The sequence below is a fragment of the Brassica napus genome, chromosome A6 (genome assembly GCF_020379485.1).
Source record: "Brassica napus cultivar Da-Ae chromosome A6, Da-Ae, whole genome shotgun sequence".
NCBI classification, from domain to species: domain Eukaryota; kingdom Viridiplantae; phylum Streptophyta; class Magnoliopsida; order Brassicales; family Brassicaceae; genus Brassica; species Brassica napus.
This window is the reverse complement of record NC_063439.1, coordinates 8,724,143-8,745,538: the sequence shown is the minus strand read 5'-3', so window position 1 is coordinate 8,745,538 and position 21,396 is coordinate 8,724,143. Positions and strand designations below refer to the sequence as shown.

The 21,396-nt window shown below is 34.0% G+C and overlaps 3 protein-coding genes, 1 long non-coding RNA gene and 1 pseudogene across 5 annotated transcripts; 2 read left to right on the top strand and 3 right to left on the bottom strand.

Moving 5' to 3' along the window:
- Window positions 1-257: 257 nt before the first annotated feature.
- On the bottom strand, window positions 258-6,265 carry LOC111198595. The gene is made up of 2 exons (XM_048782533.1): window positions 949-6,265; window positions 258-778 (listed from the first exon to the last, which is right to left on the bottom strand). Exon 1 carries the CDS (start codon window positions 5,183-5,185, stop codon window positions 4,223-4,225), a length of 963 nt encoding a protein of 320 aa, XP_048638490.1. The 5' UTR covers window positions 5,186-6,265; the 3' UTR covers window positions 258-778; window positions 949-4,222.
- LOC106403820 (uncharacterized protein At1g43920, Chloroplastic-like) lies at window positions 1,580-2,091 on the top strand. The gene is made up of 2 exons (XM_013844604.2): window positions 1,580-1,738; window positions 1,837-2,091. The coding sequence occupies exons 1-2, from the start codon at window positions 1,580-1,582 to the stop codon at window positions 2,089-2,091; spliced, it is 414 nt and encodes a 137-aa protein (XP_013700058.2).
- A 6,127-nt stretch (window positions 6,266-12,392) lies between the features above and the next one.
- LOC125610266 lies at window positions 12,393-15,025 on the bottom strand. Of its 2 annotated transcripts, none has more exons than XR_007340327.1 (7): window positions 14,767-15,025; window positions 14,647-14,686; window positions 14,272-14,574; window positions 13,987-14,086; window positions 13,632-13,889; window positions 13,174-13,355; window positions 12,393-12,730 (listed from the first exon to the last, which is right to left on the bottom strand). It is a non-coding gene; the product is annotated as an uncharacterized LOC125610266 (long non-coding RNA). The 2 variants fall into 2 exon arrangements; XR_007340326.1 differs by having other exon boundaries at window positions 14,272-14,563.
- Window positions 15,026-16,761: 1,736 nt separating this feature from the next.
- On the top strand, window positions 16,762-17,988 carry LOC106450237 (annotated as a pseudogene).
- Window positions 17,989-18,490: 502 nt separating this feature from the next.
- On the bottom strand, window positions 18,491-21,234 carry LOC106421389 (catalase-1-like). The gene is made up of 5 exons (XM_013862240.3): window positions 21,010-21,234; window positions 20,764-20,860; window positions 19,492-20,546; window positions 19,223-19,312; window positions 18,491-19,147 (listed from the first exon to the last, which is right to left on the bottom strand). Exons 1-5 carry the CDS (start codon window positions 21,022-21,024, stop codon window positions 18,926-18,928), a joined length of 1,479 nt encoding a protein of 492 aa, XP_013717694.2. The 5' UTR covers window positions 21,025-21,234; the 3' UTR covers window positions 18,491-18,925.
- Window positions 21,235-21,396: the final 162 nt, after the last annotated feature.

Sequence of the window (21,396 nt, the reverse complement as noted above, 5' to 3'; positions counted from 1 at the left end):
CTAATGTATAATGTATGTGGACTTTCCCTTTTGGGCTTAGTCTTTTAATAAAAACTAATAGATGGAAAAAAAAAAAAGCTAAGTTCTTCCTTCCACTTGGTTACAAATATAATTTTCTTATCAAATTGACGATATAAAATAGTTTTTTTATAGAGTATTTGCATGCTATATACAAGAAAAACTATTTAATTAGCTAACCGGTATATGCGACTGTTTAGTACTGTTATTTTTTCGTTATTTCCAATTGTATCCCTCTATTATAGCCATTGCACAATATTATTTCTCGCATTTAGGACAACACACAATCATCTCTTTCCTCTTTGATTCATCACCGTAAATAAACAAAGACAACACACAGAAAAAATAAATCATTGATAACTTAAGACACGAGTTGTAAGAGACGTAACTGGCTTTTCTATTGAGAAACAAGATTTTCCAACTTCGAGATTCCTGATTTTGAGGTAAACCAGATCAAAATACGATCTCTGATGGTTGTTATCATGGTAGCCATGTTCCGATGTACCACGTATGTCCATGGCGGGGGTTGCTGAGCCAACAACCCGAGTTGGCTAGATATTGAAGACGAAAGAGATAATTGTGAGAAATAACAGAGATGATTGTGATTGCGAGGATCAGATGTTGTGGAAAAATAGGGTCCGATTTTTAAGGTTTAGATCTTGAGACCCGACTAGTTTTCTTCTTCAGTCAATATCCAGATATGCGCTCACTCACACCACACAAAGCCGCTGTTGTAGCCCGGTGAAGGTCTCGATGGTTTCTGAAACAAAGAAAAAGAAAAGCTTGAAACAAAGAAATGTAATTACACATTTGGTCAGATGTAATTAAATATTTCATATAGGCTATAAGCACGTGCATGAGGATTAATTTGTAATTCCACAAATGACTCATACCCACTTACCTAATTAAAGAAATTTTATAGCCATTTACCTGATTTCCACTTCTTCCATGTATATTCAGCTAAATCACTCTTTTTTATAACTGGACAATATAAAATAATTTAGTAAAACAAAAGTTTCTCATATAATGCAGAGTATTATTGTGTAACCAACACCGTTTTCGCCTCGTGAATCTTCTAGATTCCACCGCTGAAATATAATAGAAAACTACAAACCTGGCTTTTGTTAGGCAACACTACTCTCAAGTCTTGAGTAATACTAATACTAAAGATGTTTTGATTGGTTGAGACAAATATATTGAGCCATTCATTAATGGGAAAAATGTTAAAAAAATCCTCAACTTTCTATATTGAGCCATTATAATCCCCAATTTTCAGAAAGACCCAATAACATATAATATTTTCTTTGATTTTTTAAAAAATTTCTAACTTTTCTTTGACTGGATCAATTTAAGTCCGACGTTAATTCCACTAACAGAACGTTTAATCTCAGTTAATTTTCATCGTTAATGAAAACAACGTCATTTTCTTTCAATTAAAAAAACAGAAGCCGAAGTCTTCTTTTCCAAGTCGAATTAGGGATTCTCTGAAACACAAACCCTAAATCGCGAACCACCACCAAAATTCTCTAATCCCACTCGACTGAATTCACTCTCCACGAAGATGAGTTCGGATTCGACATCAGAGAGTTCAACTGTGGCCACGCTTGATATTCGGGGATTTCCAGCGAAATGTCCTTGCGGGACTGCGATCACAATCTTCACATCGGAAACTGTCAAGAATCCGGGGAGACTTTTCTACAGATGTCTTACAAGAAGAAATGTAGGTTATTTTGTTCTTTGATTATATTGTGTAGTTACTGTGTTTTTATTAACACAGAACATGAATCAATTTGTTAAGATCTTGTGGTTTCTGCATAGCACCACTTGTTTAAATGGGTTGAGGAAGCTGTTCTTGAAGAGGTTGAAGATGCCTTACCAAAGATTGCAGAACTTGAAACTGAGATTAACAAAAGAAAATCAGATGTTGAGGATTTAAAGGGCGTGATATATGAGTTGATGGAAGAGGTTGTGAGAACTAAAACAGAGATGAAGAGATGTCAAGTTATGATGAAGTTTGCGTTTGTGATCATATGCTTGATCACCATTGTTATTGTCTTAGTTAATTTCATGTAGACATAAGTTTGTTCTTGGCTTATGGTGAAGAACTAAGTTATTTGTGTTTGTTAAGTGACTATTTTGGTGTTTGTTATTGACTATTTTGTTGTTTGTTAAGTGACAATTTCATGAAAATTGCGTTTGTGACATAACATATAGCACCATAAGTCTTACAAACTTTGAAACATTAGTCTTACAAACCTGAAACATTAGTATTTCAAATCTTGAAACATAACATAAATGTCAAATAACTGAAATTTTAAAAGTAATATAACTATTAGTCTTACAAACCTTGAAATATAGCATAAGTGTCAAAGCACTAAAACACAAAATACTAAAACAGAGAACATAACATACTGAAATAGAGAACATAACATAGATGATTTCCAACATCCAAATCATGGAAACCATCGTCCCCATCCCGACGCTTCTGAGCTTGGTGGTTCATGTGTGGCTTGTTCCCATCTCGCTGACCCTTGTGGCTCTGTTGAAACTTGTGGCTGGGTTGGTTGTGATGATGATGCATGGAACTGTGGTTGGGTTGGTTGTGATGATGCATGTATGGAACTGTCCCTCGGTTGGTTGTGATGCTGATGCATAAGATGGTACTTACAAAGAGAAAATATGTTCAAGCGAGTCTAATAAGACTAGAAACTAACCATAAACACTTTCAACTTACCTGATTTTTTCTAGGGCGGCCTCGTGGTTTCTTGGCTTGTGCTTCAACAAAGTCATTCTTACATGTCTTCCTGTTATGACCATCTTGCTTGAACATGTTATAACTCGATCATCACGAGTTAGCTTCGTACTATCAATTGAAGAAACTGATTCACCCTTCTTCTTAGAATCTATCTCACCCTTGCTTTTAAACCTATCATGGTTTTTTCGTCTTCCCGGTTTTCTTTTTCTCCGAAGAAGGGGGATGACACCTAATCTACCCGTATCAGGCTATAATTTCTTCCCTTGGACATGACTTACCTCCATGCTATAGGTTTGACGCCACATAGCTATGGTGTAACAAGGAGAAACAAAGTAGAAAGTCTTTTACCTTTTTTTAAGGATCACATAGGCGGCATGAATGCATAGAATTCCAGTCATTTGCCATTGGATACACCCACAACTTAGCTCAGACATATCAACAGCATAAGCCACACCATTATAATCAACCTCTGTGACTGGACCAACTGCTGGAAAGCTCATACAATCCTTAGACTTCGACTCCACTATAGCCAACCGAAGATGCGTCGTCTTTGTGAACTTTATCTTAGCTCTATTAGCTATTACAGTCCTTTTCGCATTTCTAACCATACATTGTCTCCTTATGTCCTCTAACATCTCCAATAATGGCTTTCTTCTTGCTTCACGGATGGTTATGTTGAAGGACTCGCTTAGGTTATTCAGATTATTGTTGTACAGCGTCTCTAATTTGAAATATGCTCTGGACCAAGTTTTTGGTTTGGTGACTTGAAGAGTATCATAGGCGCCTGGATTGTACTCTTTCAGCTTATCACTCCACATTTTAAAATCTCCTGTTGTATAACTCCTTGATATTCGCCAGAAGAGTCTTTGTAGTGTCATGTCATGGTTGCCTTTCTTCCAATTATCAAAGATGTGTCTGCAACACTGTCTATGCTCAACTTCCGGAAGAATGGTGTGGACTGCTTACACTAAACCCTGCCAATTACAAGATTTAGACAGTTAAGTATAACTAACAAACCATGAAAACAATGAGATGCTTTAAAAAACCAGACACTTACCTTTTGTTTGTCAAATAATATAGCATAGCCTTTGTCATCCCCTAAGACCAAGTTATTTGTGAGGTGTCTCACAAACCAGTCCCAATTTGTGTCATTTTCCACTTCTACTACTGCCCATGCAATATGAAAAATTCAATTGTCTCCATCATGTCCTCAGCAGCCAAGAGATGACCATTAATGTCTCACTTAAGAAATGCTCCATCTAAACCTATTATTGGTCTATAAGTAGTCTTCCAAGTCTCCTTCTGAGCATGAAAGCAAACATAGAGCCGGAAAAACCGTTATTTACTTCCTACTGTCGGCCCATGGATAGTTTCAATTTCTATTGTAGTGTCAGAGTTAGTTCAAAAAATCTCTGCTTGATAATCCCATATCTTGTTGAAATTTTCTTTTTAGCTTGCTTTTCTTTGTTTCATAACCTTTGTCTTCGCATTCCCACAAGCTTCCACACTCACAAACATCCTATACTCTCTCTGGATCTCAGAAGCAATCTCATGCTTGGTGATTTTCGGATTCAATCTCAGCCTCTCAGCGAACAACATTGCTATAGTAGAACACTTCAAAAAATTTGAGTGTCCTGTTATCTCACACTCGTGCTCACTCATATAAACTTTGATCATCAGCTTTTGTTTGCTCTTCTCATAAGAATTATACACCCTCCAGGGACACGAGCTATCTTCATCAGCACATTTCACACCTAACTTCAAAGAAGTGGACCGATAAAGCTTGATGTTACGCCGGGTTTTTAATGTATATCTGAGAAGGGTGTGTTTGAATTCTTCAGCAGCGGAGAAAGTGTTTCCCAGTCCAAGCAATGCCTCTGGATCCACATCTTCTCTGTAGGCTAAACTAGGAATTGATTGTTCTTCATTTTCATCATCTGATGATAAAGGATCTGGAACGTTTTCATCCTCCCATGTCCATTCGTCCCCAGTATCTTCATCATTCTCACAATCATCATTCCTCGCTTCTTCTCCGAAGAAGACAGTCAAATCGCGAGCAGTTTCTTCCTTGACATGACCGCCTGCGTCATCATCGAGGACTTGTTTGTTGTCTGGGATTTCATCAGCTTCGTCGCCGCCAACAACTTCACCAGCTTCGTCGTCATCAACAACTTCATCGGCTTCGTCGTCGCTGATTCCTTCTTCTTTTTCCCTGTCGACTACATATGATTTGGTCTTTTTCTTCTTACCTCGTACACCATTGACTCCAATTGTTCTTTTCGATCCACTTTTGGCCCCAGCTACTTCAGATGATTCTCTGATAAGCTCGCCACGAGAATGCCCCGACGCGTCTATAGAGCTTGCACCGCCCAATTTCTCTTTTCGAGACTTCTTGTTCTTCTTATTACCCATCTCTCCTCTCTATACGATATACTTCGTCTAGGATTAGAGAATTTTGGTGGTGGTTTGCGATTTAGGGTTTGTGTTTCAGAGAATCTCCAAATCGATTTGGGAAAGAAGACTTCGACTTCTGTTCTTTTTTAATTGAGAGAAAACGACATCGTTTTCATTAACGACGGAAATTAACTGAGTTTAAACATTCTGTTAGTGGAATTAACGTCATGCTTAAATTGATCCAGTCAAAGAAAAGTTAGGGATTTTTTAAAAAGTCAAAGAAAAGATTATATGCTATTGGGCCTTTCCAAAAGTTGGGGATTATAATAGTCCAATTTAGAAAGTTGAGGATTTTTTAAACATTTTTCTCATTCATTAATCTTTATCACCTTCTTTTGTATAATGTCATGGTGGTGTTACGTTATGTGGAAGTCAAGTTTTTTTTTTGGAAAAGAAAATGTTGTTTTCTGGGGCCAGCTATCCCTTTCTTATTAAAAGAAGAGCAAAAAAAAGAATAACCTTAAAAGTGTATTATATTTACAAACATGCTATTTTGATGATGTGTCAAGATGATAATTCTCCTCAGCTCATTTTTATTTAAGCCTACTAATATCTAGAGTAATTACTAACTTTGCCATTGATATGTCTTTATACAACAATGCAACTACACTTATAATACTTCATACTGTTTTGTTATATTATAGCTATACTGTGTGATTTTTCACACACGATTTTTATCTCTCATAGAAAACAACACGCCTTTGATTAATTTCATAGAATAGCACGTATAAATATACCGCTGCGTTGAACTTAACTAGCGTAACATTATAGAACCTGTACAAAAATAGGTTGATTAGAGAACATCCACACATACATAAACTCATACAATATGAAGGTAAAAATAGTAATAAGATTGGAATCCAATCACAATAGTAGAAGATTTTAGAACAAGCTAAGTTATGATTTATGCTCATACGGACTTGCAAAAGCAATTCTAAGCTTCAATTTTCTTCAACTATGATTACAAGATAAACTTAAAGCTAAGAATATAGCAATACTAAATATTCAATTGGATACTTTTATGTTGCTAAGCGAATTAAGTTTCATAAAACCTGCAACATTTCTATAGGGTTAATGTTCTGTTTGTTCCATTTTACTGAGATTTATAAACCTCATGCAATTATATCAACGTGGCATAGTTTGTTCATTTTGTTTATTTCTCTATATTGTTACTGGAAAATAATGTTTTGTTTGTTCATTTTTCCTGATATTTCTAAAGTTTATATATATCTTAAATTAGAAAAATTATAATAGTCATAACTATTACGAATAATTTATGCAAAGCACATGATCAACACATAAATTTGATTGTCTCTGTTAAAATCACTTGAATGAAATAAGGAAAGAATTGAAAAAATTTCAAGACGACATTCTTAAAATTAAACTTTGAAACATTAACTTTATAGTCAATGCTTAAATATTTCTTCCATATTTAGTGGGCAAGTTATTTGGTCATTAGGTATATTTATTTTATTCCTTTTCCTAATATAGTTCAATAATAAATCGGAAATAAGGCAATCCTTATACTAAGCAATTATATTATTTACATATTAGTAACAAATCATTCATTGTAGTCAGTGCTGGCCTTTGCACAAGGCTGACGAAGCACCCGCTTGCGGCCGTATAATTTATTTATTAAATTCGGACACAAACTATAGATGTTTTCTGTAGTCTAGTGGTAAACTCATGTTCACATAATCAACAGATCATGGGTTCGACAACCAACATCCATGATTCCACTTTCTATTTTTTGTACTTCAAAAGTGGCCACATTTTTTTTTTTCATCCAACCTTTCATATTCTAGGACCGGCTCTGATTGTAGTTATAGGATTGTTGTGTATATAGTTAATTACATATATTAACTTTCCAAAATATTGTTTTGCCACAGTACATATTTTAAAGTTTTATAATATCTCACCTTTTTAAGTATTTTTATAGTGTTTTATACATAATGCAATATTTTTAAAACCGACTTGAAGCTGGACCAAAATTTATTTGAGTTGCGGTTCAATATGATTTGACCATGTCAAACCTGGTTCAATAATTTGGTTCAATATTGTTTTAGATATAAAAATTTAAAAGTAAAATTAGTAAATATGATACAATAAAAGTATAAATAAAAATCAAATGTAAAATATTAATGACAAAAATAACCAATATAAAAATATTATAATTATAAAATATTTTCATATTTTTGATAATTTTAGTGGTTTTTATAAAACTAAATAACTTTGAGATCCAATCCGACTATTTGACATCTTCATGGTCAACCCAATTGTTAGATCCAACCTGACTACGTGACCGGTTCATGATCTAACCTGGCCCAACTCCCGGGTCGGTCCAGTTTTGAAAACACTTATGGTATAGGAATACATGGTCCATGGTACCGTAAAGAAAGAATTGGTTAGACAATTTGATCCTTTCATCGTTCAAGGTGTTTCAAAATCCCCTATATATTATTTGAGAAACATTACAACTTCTTTTTGTAGCCACATGTCATCACTAGGTTGATTCTTAGAATCATTAGAGAAATATGTTGGTCCATCTAATTATATAATAAGCTTTTTATTAAACTAACAATAAATTCATCATTAATGTACTTTATTATTTCCTTTAATAAAATTTACAGAATTACCTAATGTGGCTAAAGTATATATGGCAATTAATGATTTTGAATAATAAAGATTTGATAAAAAAAAATTAGTGTATCTTCTATCATATTTGTTTAATTTAAAACTATTAAATAAATTAAACAACCACAATAACCATATAATAAAAATTTAGATTTTTCTGTATATGTTATATTTTGAATTTTTAAAAACGACTATAAATTACTAAAACTGTTAAAAACCTCACATTCAAATTTTGTGATCCAAAGTTTAAAATATTTGTTATGAAGAAATACAAATGATTACAAAATTATATAAGCAAAAAGTCTAATTTAATTAATTATTTTAATATATATATATATATATATATCGTTTTAAATTAAACTATAAACCATATAAAATACATAAATAATTTAGTTTCAAAATTTACTTTGAACAATATTTTTGATAAAATTTTTGAACGAACATTGACAACTTATTTTTTAAAAATAAATTACTAAAACTATTAATCCCACAATAAAAATTTTGTTATCAGTAATTTAAATTTTTTTTAAAAGATACAAATGATCAAAAAAATATATGAGTAGAAATCATCATTTAATAGACATTAATATTAAAAATATACTAAAATATACTATGTATGTTAGTATCATTTAAATTTAATTACATATCCTATCAAATATAAAAAAAAATATTTTTTAGATTAATAAAATTTATTTATATGTTCACACCAATTTAATTATATATCTAATAGTTACCGACTTTTAATTATTCAATATATATTTATTATTTCATAATATGTAAAAATATTTAATACATAAAATAATTTTTATATATAATGTTCATTCCGTGCAATGCGCGGATCTTAACCTAGTTGATTGTTATTTCACGATCACTACTCATGTGAGTCTTATCGCACCACCAAGCATCTAATCAATTATGCCATTCATACTCATATTAATATGTAAGTTAAAAACTATATATATATATACATATATATATATGTGTAAATTTTTTATTTAATAATATAATTTTAATCTCATTCCGCGCAAGGCGCGAATCTTATCCTAATTCAATACTATAATACCAGTTATAGAAGTAAGAGTATGGTTATTGCAGTTATCTTAGGTTAGGGTTCTTAGCGTGATATAAGATAAAGTCTCTTAGTTTTTAATTAAAAAAGCTAAGAGACGTTTTTTATATCACTTAGTTTTTTTAGTTAAAAGCTAAGAAACTGTATCTTATATTACGCTATAAAACCGGGGTTTCTAGCTCTAGTGGTAAAGGGCTTACAGCTGTGAGTACCACCACCTGAGTTCGAATCCCGGCCACTGGGGAATTAACATTTCGGCATCACCAGGGACAGAGGACCGACACGTGGCAACACGTGACTAGTCTGGATCACTTCTGTGGGGCCAGGATACCTCTGTATAATTCAAAAAAAAAAAATATATATATATATATTACGCTATAAAGCCCAACCTAAAAGTCTGTAATAAACATGCTCTAGTATGTATACGCACCAATCGTATAGAAAGATATACGTATATACACGCAAGAGTTTGTACTTTCTATTTAACACAAAGAGATAGCGTAAGTTTTTTTTTTTTTTTTTTTTTTATGCGACGAGATAGCGTAAGCTAAAAAGGCGAAACAAGTGGTGCATGACTTAGCTTTCCCTCCACTTGGGGGCTTTGCTCGCATACTCCCAATTAGGTGCACTCCACATATATTACCTATTCTAATTTCTATCAAATTATTTTATCCTTTTTTTGTCAATATATATTACCAAGTGTTCCACACTGTGCATACCATTTTTTTCTGGTGTCCTACTATAAAAAGAGGTTGATATTGAACATGAATATGAATATGAATATGAAATATGTAATTGTAAATATTGATAGCGGGAGCTATTTAATTACTGGATTACCAAAAAGTAAGTTCACGTTTCTCTGCTTTTATTTATTTATTATTTTATTTTCATGTTAGATATTTATTTTTCACAGAAAAATGAAATTGTTACTTGGTCTAACGATAAAGCTAATGAGTCATGCCCAACATTTCATATATTTCAAACTATATAAAAATTCAAGTAAGACACGTGGCTTTAAAATATAGATATCATTTAATTTGGTTAACTTAGTTCTCTAAATTTAGCAAAAATAAGAAAAACTTAGTTCTCTAAATGACTGGATAGAGTATATGAACGCAAAAGATATTTTATGAAATGATCAGTCGCCAGCATTAAAATGTTTTCGTTAGGTCACTAATTTGGGCATCTAGAATTTTGAAAATATTGCTTTTTTTTAAAAGAAAATGCAAACACTCTTCCCATATGTAATATATTCCTCCATTGTGAAGAATCCGGAGACAAAGACAATCTCAAAAGTATCAACTTTTCTCTTTTTCTCTATGTAAGAATGCTCTTTGATTTTGCATCTTATATACTATATCATATTACTACTTTGTGGTGTCTAGATTTAAATATGGTAAAAGATTTTGACCAAAAGAGAAATATGTGGTAAAATATATGTATGTATGAACTGTGTTGGAAGAAGTAAAACAGATACCATGATGACTAATTTTTAATAATGACAACATTGGCTGAAACAAATTGTGACTACATCCACATGATTCTTTGATTATTTCCTTTAAGCTGTTGAGATTACGAATTCCAACTATCAAATTGGAATCTGGCCTTACTTAATACTAGTTTAAACTGTATACAATGCATAAAACAGCCAATAATCAGTCTCCAACAAAAGACAGAGAACAGGAATAAAATAATACTACATAAATAACTATAGATTTGCAAGGAAATCAAACTGATTTGGGATAAAAGAAAATAAAACTTAGCAAATACAAAATAAAGATTCTGATTACGGAGTTTTAAATTATTATCCGGGCGAATAGAATCTCCTTTCAAATGGTAGTGAAATGTATAAAAAATATTAAAACTTGCAACATTGATATAGTACAGACTACACAAGAAAAAAGTCCATTAAGTGCAAGGAAAAATGTAGACGGACGAATGATTATAAGGTTAGCCGAATCATTCACTCACAACTCAAATAATTGTGATAAATTTTTGCACGTTAGTTAGGTATAAAACCTTTATACCTCTTTTTGGTACGGAGAAACGATTTTATATATGTTGAGTACATTGGTTGGTACGTAGACCTAGTAGACCAAGGCCCACGAAATTATACTCTGCATTATACACCTCAAGACTTAGATATTTTACAGCAGTTCCGTCACATGCAATCAAAGTAATGTCTCCTTGATTTCGTCATCAAGATTTTGACTTTCCTAAAAATGGATCCGAGATCTTGTTAACGACAACCAAAACACGTTAGTTTATTCTGGTTTCTTCCTTAAACTGTTCTGAATTTTAAATACATACAAGTTTTTTGGACCACTCGCTAACACAATTCACAATACCAACTCACTGGAAGATTAAAGGGAAATTTGGCTTCATGTCTATAACATATCATCAAATTAAGCATATAACCATAAAAGAAATTAGGCTATGATATTTGTATAATAATTGTCATATTACCCTTGACATATATTTTTTTTATTCTTACAAATATGTTTTCTCTTTCTACTTTTAATTGATTTTAATTTCTGTTAGAACAATTATTAAACTTTGAATTTAACGTAATAAAAACATAGATTTTTTCCTACATATAATATGTTTTGAAACTTTCAAACAAACATATATTTTATAATTTTTTTACAATATTCCATAAACACGACTTTAAATCTATACTATCATACAAATATATATAGTACTAGAGTCGGCCCGCCCTACGGGCGGGATATACCTTATTTGTGATCTAAGTTATTATTTTCTGTACGATCTTATGGTTTGTGTTTTAGATTTAAATTTGTAAGATATGGATATGATGTACTACAAAAAAGATCATATTATATTACATAAATAGTATAGAAAAACAAATGATATCAATTTGAAACACCTATTAATAAAATATAAAAAATATTTGTTTTGTGGGTTTAAAGATTTGGTTAATTTATAAGTATAAAATAATATGTTGAAAAATATTTTATCCTACATGATTGTTGGAGACGAGATATTATGGTGGCTAAGATATTATGGTCCTTGACTTTGACTAAACTGTGTTTTACAATTGTACATTGCGGTTACTATTAAATTTTTTATTATGGTTTTAGAAATATTAAAAACATCAAATTGTGTTCTTAAGAAAAACAAACAACTTAAAGAGTAAATCAATTATTTTGGCTGTGAGAAATTTAAAGAGAGCATTGAAAATTTTAAAGAGTCTAAAGCCAGATTGGAAATAAATTAACTTTAAAAACTGTACAATTAAGCTAAAGTCTCAACAGCCATCACAACTTAATCACGATCGAAACCATATTCTTTTTTTTTCAAACAGTGAAATATGCTCAACCTTTCACACGTAGTTTTATTTTATTTTTAAATATTATTGACTGGGTTTTAAAAAAAAAATTAATGGATTGACATTTTGAGTACATATATGAAACTTTGTTTGAATGACTTAGGAGTAATATATAACCATAAGTTCAAACTTAAACATAATCTATAATAATATTTGAAGAAAACATAGCAGAGTAGATAAAAGGTATGATATTGATCCGTAAGCATTATTCAAATAGATACTAATATGGCACATATTTCATCCTCGTAAAACCTATGCGATGGATGCCTTCTTGGTGAACTTGGAAAATAATGTGTCCTGAGAGTTTTTGGTCATGAAACCAAATGAAGTTTTTGTAAGAGTTGCTTCTTTCTCCTTTTTATCACCACCAACGCACACCTTAGTAGACAGTATGGTCATCCCAGATACAAAGAGGAAATGGGCCACCGGTGTAAAAGCCACTGTCATTTTCCTGTAAAAATGTATCATACTATACGTTATTACTTGATTGAAACTTTAAAGGAACCACAAAAAGATTAAACTCAGGGCTTTGATGGATCTAAAATTACTCCCAAAAGTTGATAATAGTGGAGGAGTCCAAGAGATGAATCAACAAACACACACCAGAGGGGCAAACACTGAACAGATAAAGTTATAACCCTTTCATGTCTGATTATATTATGCAAGTGAAGAGGGTGAAAATCAAAAACAAAAGCTGACTTCTCTTTGCCTCTTTGATTCCAACTTCCATACGCAGCCATGGACTCTCTGGCAGCTCTTTGAGCAGTTTTGTCTTTCAAACGACACATGTTATAACATTTCGTATCTGAATACTCTCTTTATAAGCAAATGCCATTTTATTCCCAGGAACAAACTCTTTACTGATGAAGACAATGAGAAGATAAAACTACTCACCCGAATCTATTTATCCTTGATCTATTTTCCCCTGAGTAAATTTAGCTTTGAATGTGTTTTGGAGTAGTTCTGGTGATTTGGTTTGAGCAGCGGATGCAACATCATCAAGAAACCCCTTTTGTGGGAATTCTTCACTTACCAACTCCAATAGATCTCAAACTGTAGAGCTGCTCCCTCCATTTCTTCAATACATGAACAAATTGAAAATAAAATTAATGTTGAATAAAAAAACAGCTCTCAAACATGTGAACTTGAGTTTATGTATAAATAATTTTCTTTCGTAACTTGATTTTCTTACAAAATGAAATAAGAAGGAAACCAAATAGATTCAGCATAGACTGACCTAAAAAAATATGTAATCAGGGCTACGTGTGTTTACTGGCTTTTGAACCAAACAATTGAACCATAAAAGAGTATATCTGAAATGGCATAAGAGAAACTATTAATCTAATTTTTACCTTGATGCTTTATGGCTCTAGCCAAAAGCGACATCTTTAAGAAGCTTGTTATCAGAGGCGTCTGTTAGATTCCATGCTTTTGCACATCAATTCTCGCTCTGCTTCTTCAGCAAGAACAATCACCTTGTGACCATTCACCTTGATCCGTTTCTCAATGAACTCCAAGAGTCCACATTTTCCATTCGAGAAAAAATGCTGACTCAAGAGTAATGAGCAATTGACATCTCCGCTAGCTTATGTTATACATCGCTATGAATCCTGTTGTAAATCATCGAATAGCCTTTAGTCATTAACAACTCAAAAAGTCTTTTAACTATAATTTTCTAAGCAAAAACACACGAAGAGAAAAACTTACCACTGTAACATCCATAAGCTTGCCAAAACCAATACCATTCTCATTACTCTCTGCTTCAACATGTGATGTATCGATTGCTCGCTGAGCCCACTGAACAAACCTGCATTATATAACCACCAAGACCGCTGATGCAAAATTCTTATTCCAAGACGGATGCTTTCGAAGGTGAGATGTCATCTTTAACTTGTTCTTATTGTAGTGCTCAAGCACTTGTTTCATTCAACTATTTTTTTTGTATTTCCCTCTGTAATAAAACCTATAAATGCTACAAACAATGTTTTTTACCTGTAGATATATCAGAAGGATCCTGGTAATGTTCAGAGTAAGCACCATAATCATTGGACGTCACTATTAGCAGCATCGCCTCGTCGGAGCTTTAAGCCAAACCTCGTCCTGCCCGAACCACTCTCGATTCACCATGCTCCAATCCCCGCCTTTGAGCCAAGCAAGAACCGCCATCTTCACTGCCGCCGTTGTTAAGCCAAGCAAGAATCACCGAAACCGTGAGATGCTCGGAAGATCTGTCGGACAGAGTAAGATCTGAAGGAGTTCACAGTTATGGCTCTGGCCATGTCTCCTGTAAATCACCTTCATTAAATCGATTCAACAGGTGAACAAAGAGAGATAGAGATTCCCAAAATTATTTAAGAACGAAATAACCTTAGAATCGAGGAGTATGTGTCGATGGAAGAAGGATCGCCTGAAGAGAGATAATAAGATCTGAATGATAGTCGAAGAAATAAAGATGGTTGTTTATGGAGACTTCAATGGATCCCATACCTAGTTTCAGAGGAGAAGAACCTCAAATGAAACGATACCAGTGAAACTCGACCAGGGATGCCTCATGACAATTCGTCTTATACACCATCCTGGAAGATCAAACGACGCGATCAAAATCTATCGAATAGAACTATTCCTCACATCGAGTCCAGCATCTCAAGCTTTCGAACGGCGTAGAACAAAAAACGTGATGAACCCTAAATTCTGAAGAAACACGGCTGGAGAGGCTTACGTCATTTGACTTTGGGCTGAGTTTCATCAGAAAACACAAAGCCCAAACACATAACGCAACCCGTCATATTTTTAGAATAAATGAAGTGATGCGTTTTTGGATGCGGGACACGTGTCATGCTCACAGGCTTCGAATTTCCAAGCTGTCATCCCATGTGGCATACCTGGGAGGGATACAAACCTTCTTTTATATATAAAGATAGTCATATTTTGTTTTCAAATAAGACACAATTTTGTTGTGCTCCAAACTATTTAGAAACATAAAATAGATAAATAATATACAATATCATCTCTTGCTCTCTTTCTCTTTATCTCTCTCTCTCCATCATTCCTCTCTATATTCAAAACAACAATTATTTGTTTCTTCCTTTATGTTTTGCTTTTATTCTTCCTCGCATTTCCTCTCTTAGTTTTAATTTTCTTCGTTATGATATGTTATTGTTGTGACTTGATTGTTTTGTACTATCTATTTGCCAAATATAGTATAACACAATATCACACAATTCATTCAAATAATCACGCGCCGGAAAAGAGAGATTGATCCACTTTAATACCAAATTATCACACTTATCGATGCATGGCTATATTTTTTTTTCTACTATGGTTATCATACAAATTCTTCCAAGATTAAATTAATAATCTCTTAAGATGCGCAACTTCGATCTATAATTTGGTACACTACAACTTAATAAGTTATTTTTTTTCTTTTGTGAAATTGAAAACTGTATTTTAGAACACCAATGGTATTTACTACTGTATTTAGATTCTAGACCTAAATAAAGATGGATATACACTCCTACCGGTTAACTAGTACTCCAAGCATGATTATTTGGTGTTGGCAGATCATGTTGTACTAGTTAGTTATGCAAAGATACGTTAGAATACCTGCCACAGCAGAGAAGGTACTAATGGAACCTGGTATGGTATCAACATGACGATATTGTCGATTTAGATATTTTTTGTTACAAAAAAGTGAAAACAAATCCTTACAACTTAAAACCATAAGAAAAATGGATGATTTAAACTCATTATTAAGAAATTTAAAGCTAAACTTTGTAGCTAGTTTATTTTAAATCCACAAATGGTAGCGTCTAATATCTACGCATATGTTAATACGTAATCTGGAGGATATATATTCTTTTTAAATAACTTAGACACTGCAGTCATACTTTTTTTTTCACTGCAATTATACTTAAAAGCATACATGGAAGTGTTAATAATTGGTGATTAAGTTTTTCTATACAGGTTTTCTGTGGAACCATGTGCCGATACCTGATTTGAGCTGAGTTTCTTTTTAAGACAAAAAGTAGTGGTCGAGACATCAGATTAGTCAGACTGTATTAGCTAATTAAAGTTTAGAACAAGTTGTTAAAGAATATAAAATACAATTAAAATGGGCTGGTCTCATTTTTCTTTTTCATTCCCACTAGCAGCGGAATAATTAGCAACCCCACCTCCCCACATAAAAAATATAAATTGTAATATGCGATCTTGCATCCTAAGAGCATCTTTAACGGGGGATTTTAAGTGGGGTTTTAAAGTTAATTGGGTATTTAATTAAATGAAAACTAAATAAAAGGGGAGTTATCGATCCTTAAGAAAGGATTTTTGTGATCGATAACTAAAGGGGTTTTTCCTCCACGTGTCAGCTAACGAAAGGCAAAGCATATATTTTTCTATTTTTCTTTTCTCTTTTTCTTTTCTTTGGTTTCTCTCGGCTTCTCCGCCGCTTCCCTCGTTGTCTCCGCAAGACGCAAGACGACGATGGCTGTCGTTCTCTCCTACGCACCTCCAAGGTTGAAACAAACGTATTGTTTGTTCAATTGGCTTTCCTTTGCACCTCCAAGCTCTCCTTCGCACCTCCAAAGTTGAAACAAAGGTATTGTTTGATCCAATCTTATCTCCTTTCTATATGAACTGTGATTGTACTTTTGTTTCATTCGATAGAATAAGCCTCTGTTGTTATAAATGGTTTTGATTGTTATTTAGTACTGATGACAACAAAAGGCTCAAGCTTTTGAGTTCTTGGCTTATTCCATTTTAACCCACCTTCATAAGTTTTTGTAAATTAGGTTGAGAAAGTAATTGAAGCTGAGAAGGAAGGAGCAAGAGACTTAATCCGGGAACATGGAAAGGAGAAGGCTTTCTCGGCTTTGAGGAAGAAACGGACGCAAGAAGAGTTGTTGAAGCAAGTAGATCTGCAAGTCTTGTCTTCATGCTTGAGGGTGCTGTGGCACAGGCTAAGACATCAAACTCTCCTCCGTCATCCTCACCGCCTCTCTTCTCTCTTCCTCAGCCGACCGTATCTCTGGTACGTACTGGAAAACTAGTTCTCTCCCTTATACAGGTCTCTAACACATCATCATCTGTCATGCAGGTGCTACCGTTGGTATCATGTGCCATACTGGACATAGGAGTAGATCCAAAGTGATCAAAGCTGTCACAATTCAACATCGATCTTCCTTCTCACCTACACGCAATTCCTGACCTAGAGAAGGCTTGTTCCATCAAACCCCTCTCTGTTCCTAAACCATGCCGATGCTCTCACAAGATTTACAAAGGTATCAAACTCGTTTCATCCTCACACGGCTTGCGCTTCTACACAGCAGGCAACATCACCTTACACTGAGTACCATGTAAATAGACATGCCTTTTATTTTTTTCTTCTATATGGTTCCTTCTGAAGCCTGTCATACAAAAACCCTGAAACCATATCTTCTTCTTTAGCATCATGATCAGATAATCCGTTTGCTGAAATCTTTGAGTTCTCTTTTCCATCAGTCTCTGCAGCACTGTTGATCGGCTGATTCATAGCATGGATTCTTCCTGTAACTGAGCGTCGTGGCTGAGAACTAGACCTTTTCTTTGATCCTCCACCGCCACTCGTCAAGAATCCTAAAATCTTGCCAGTTTTTACAGTCTTTGTAGTCGTTTGACAGATAGAAAACGTGTTTGTACCCTTCAAGCCATCTTCTATTGTTTTCAGCCTCAGCTTCCACCTCTCCTGTATTTATATATATATATATATATATATATATATATATATATATATTACTTGGAGGCATCAGAAACTCCAATTGCTTGCAACACAAGCTTAACAACACAATTTAAATTTTTTTAAGAACCCCTAATTAAGAAACTACCACTGGAGCACACATTTTAAAAGTTTCTTAACTATAGTTCTTAAGTACAATTAAAGTTTATTTAATTAATTAAAAAATCATTAAGAAACCCATATGGGGTTATAGGGTTAAAGATGGTCTAACAATGACCAATTAAAAGTTCCGACTATATGGACATACTTGAGAAAACTTTTGTTTTTAATCATGATCGTGCGTCTGACTTTATACCCACAATAATATTCCAACTATAAGCTCACGTCATAGATGCAAATCTGGAATAATTAATTATAAGCACACTAATTAATTCGAGACCAAAACATAAAACGAATAAATCCATTTAAAGTAGCCCAACGGATTATATATCTTGTAAATTATATATAACCCAAACAGCTTCTTATTATTTGCCTTACAAAATATTTGTTGATATTTGGAAAAGAATATTACAAAATAGAAATTAGAGCTTCTTCAACGTAGAAATTCTCGTTGAATATAAATCTCAAAATAACAAAATTATAAAATAAAAATCGGAAAAATTAAAATAAAATAGAATACTTATAGGGAACCTACTAACCATTTATCAGTTTATAAACGGCTTTAATTACTTAACAAAAACATATCAAAATAGTTCATAGCTGAGAAACTTATTTTGAATATCTCAGCATTGGAAGTGATTTATATACCGTATTACCCTTCTATAAGAGTTTTATTGTCACTGTTTTATTTTATGTATCTATTACCAAAGAGATTACTTCGAAACCAAAGCGTAAGAGGAGCATGTTCTGTTACGGGGGCATTTACTTAAGTCTTCAGAAATTTGGGCTCACGTTAAGACGAGTGGCTAGTTTCTGTCCAAGAGATTCGTCTGCCTTAGTCCAGTTAGAGATCCAAATGCTGCGGATTTCGTGCGTGACACGAGGCTCAGCAAGTGCATCAACAAAACGCTTCACGAACCTCTCTTGCCTGTCTGCATCCCAGGATCTGTATCTTTCCCCTGGCTGCTTGAAGTTGTTCTCCTTCTCAATCATGCACTGTCATATAAAGAATAACATTTGTTATACAACTTTCTTATGTGTACGTTAATTATGCATGGAGATGAATATGACCTTCTCACGGTTTCCAGCGCAGGCAATAGGATTTTGAGGGTATTTTTCAGCATGGCGAACCGGATTCAACCTTGAAGGGAAGTAATTCACCTGGAAAGCAACTCAAGCAGTTCATATTAAACTTAAAAATGATTGTGAAATAAGCATTTTAAAGAGCTGATTAGGGCACACTGAGATTTTTCTCAAAGTTCTCCCACAAAAAATTAATAACATTTTAATATGCAAGTCTCTCAAATAACTTTTGAGATTCTCAATTCGGATGATCTTACCTCCTCATCTCTGTGCATGAAGTTCATGAGACCCTCATGGTGATTGTTGTGGTGAGCACACTTTGGAGCATTGACAGGTAGTTGGAGATAGTTTGGTCCTAGACGGTGCCTTTGACTATCAGCATAGGAGAAGATCCTGCTCTGGAGTAGCTTGTCATCTGAATAATGGAAACCAGGAACCACAATAGCAGGGCAGAAAGCAAGCTGCTCATTCTCATTAAAGAAGTTGTCAATGTTTTTGTTCAAAACCAAGCGGCCAACAGGCTGCAAGGGTAAAATATCTTCAGGCCAGATCTTTGTAACATCAAGTGGATCAAAATCAAACTTGTCTTCATGGTCAGGATCTATGACTTGAATGAACATATGCCACTCTGGAAAGCTCCCAGCTGCAATGGAGTCATAGAGATCCTTAGTTGCATGGCTGTGATTGGTGCCTCCAACTCTGATAGCTTCCTCATCAGACAAGCATTTAACCGGACAAGTGGGTTTCCAATGAAACTTCACGTAATGAGCTTTTCCAGCTTTGTTGATTAGGACATAAGTGTTGACACCAAAGCCGTCCATGTGCCTGTAGTCCTGTGGGATACCGACATCGTCAAAGAGGAATGAAAACATGTGGAGACTCTCAGGGTGGTGTGAGAAGAAGTCCAGTATCCTCCAGTTCTCCTGAATGTGAGACTTGGGGTTTGGTTTCAGCGCATGGACCATGTCAGGGAACTTCATTCCATCTCGGACAAAGAAGACAGGGAAGTTGTTTCCAACAAGATCCAAGTTCCCTTCTCTGGTGTAAAACTTGACGGCGAAACCACGAGGATCTCTTAGAGTCTCGGGGCTGCCACGCTCATGGATGACAGTTGAGAAACGAGCAATGACAGGAGTCTGAACACCGGTTCCTCGAAGGAAATCAGCACAAGAAAGGTTTGAAATGTCATGAGTGACTTCAAAGAAACCTTTGGCACTGGCACCTCTCGCATGAACAACCCTCTCAGGAATCCTTTCCCTGTCAAAGTTGGCCAGTTTCTCGATCAGATGATAGTCTTCCAGAAGGATTGGACCTGACGAGATATAAAAACCAAACGAGCTAAGAGAATAAACATTAAGAGTAACATAAAAATTTGGCATCCAAGCTGGTTTACTGCGCATAAATAAATCTTTCAAAATAATTATAATTATAAATATAAATATAAATATAAATTTCTTTTAAAAATATAACATAAAAATTTGGCATAGAAACCATAATTGTTATATATATATAAAAGTTAAAAGATCCACCTCTGGGTCCAACAGTCAAAGAGGCGTTGTTGTTCCAGACTGGAGCACCAGAGTTAGTAGTCCAGAAGGGCGAATCATGAGCGCTTGAAGGACGTACCTGCACCCAACAATTGATCCATCATCATCAGAAGACAAATAATTGGAGAAAAATCTTGGCAAATGATGATGTTTCCTAATACATGACAGTGACACCACAAAATATATGATAAATCAACCATATTCAAGTATTCTTCAACATGAACATACCCTTTCAGGATCCATGATGCAAAAGACTGATTTGATCCGAACTTAGCTTCCTTGTGGTGTAATGTATTTTTGTTATCAACTTTATCGGCGTGTGTCCCTTCATCACTGTTTCCAACACGTTTTTATAGCGATCAAACATATCTTATTTTTAGCCCACCGTAGAAAAATGAGACAATATCTCTAGAAACGGTCGTGTGGGTACCACGTGATTGTCCCACAATGACTATTTTCTCGAATCAGTAGCCCATCCGTTTAACGACGTGTGGATACATCGTCTTTGCTTTAGCTATAATTAGCCAAAGCCTTTGCTTTAGTTATAATATTCAAAATAAATTGAATGTTAATAGTCGAAATATGTTTATATATACTCCACTATAATAAGCTATA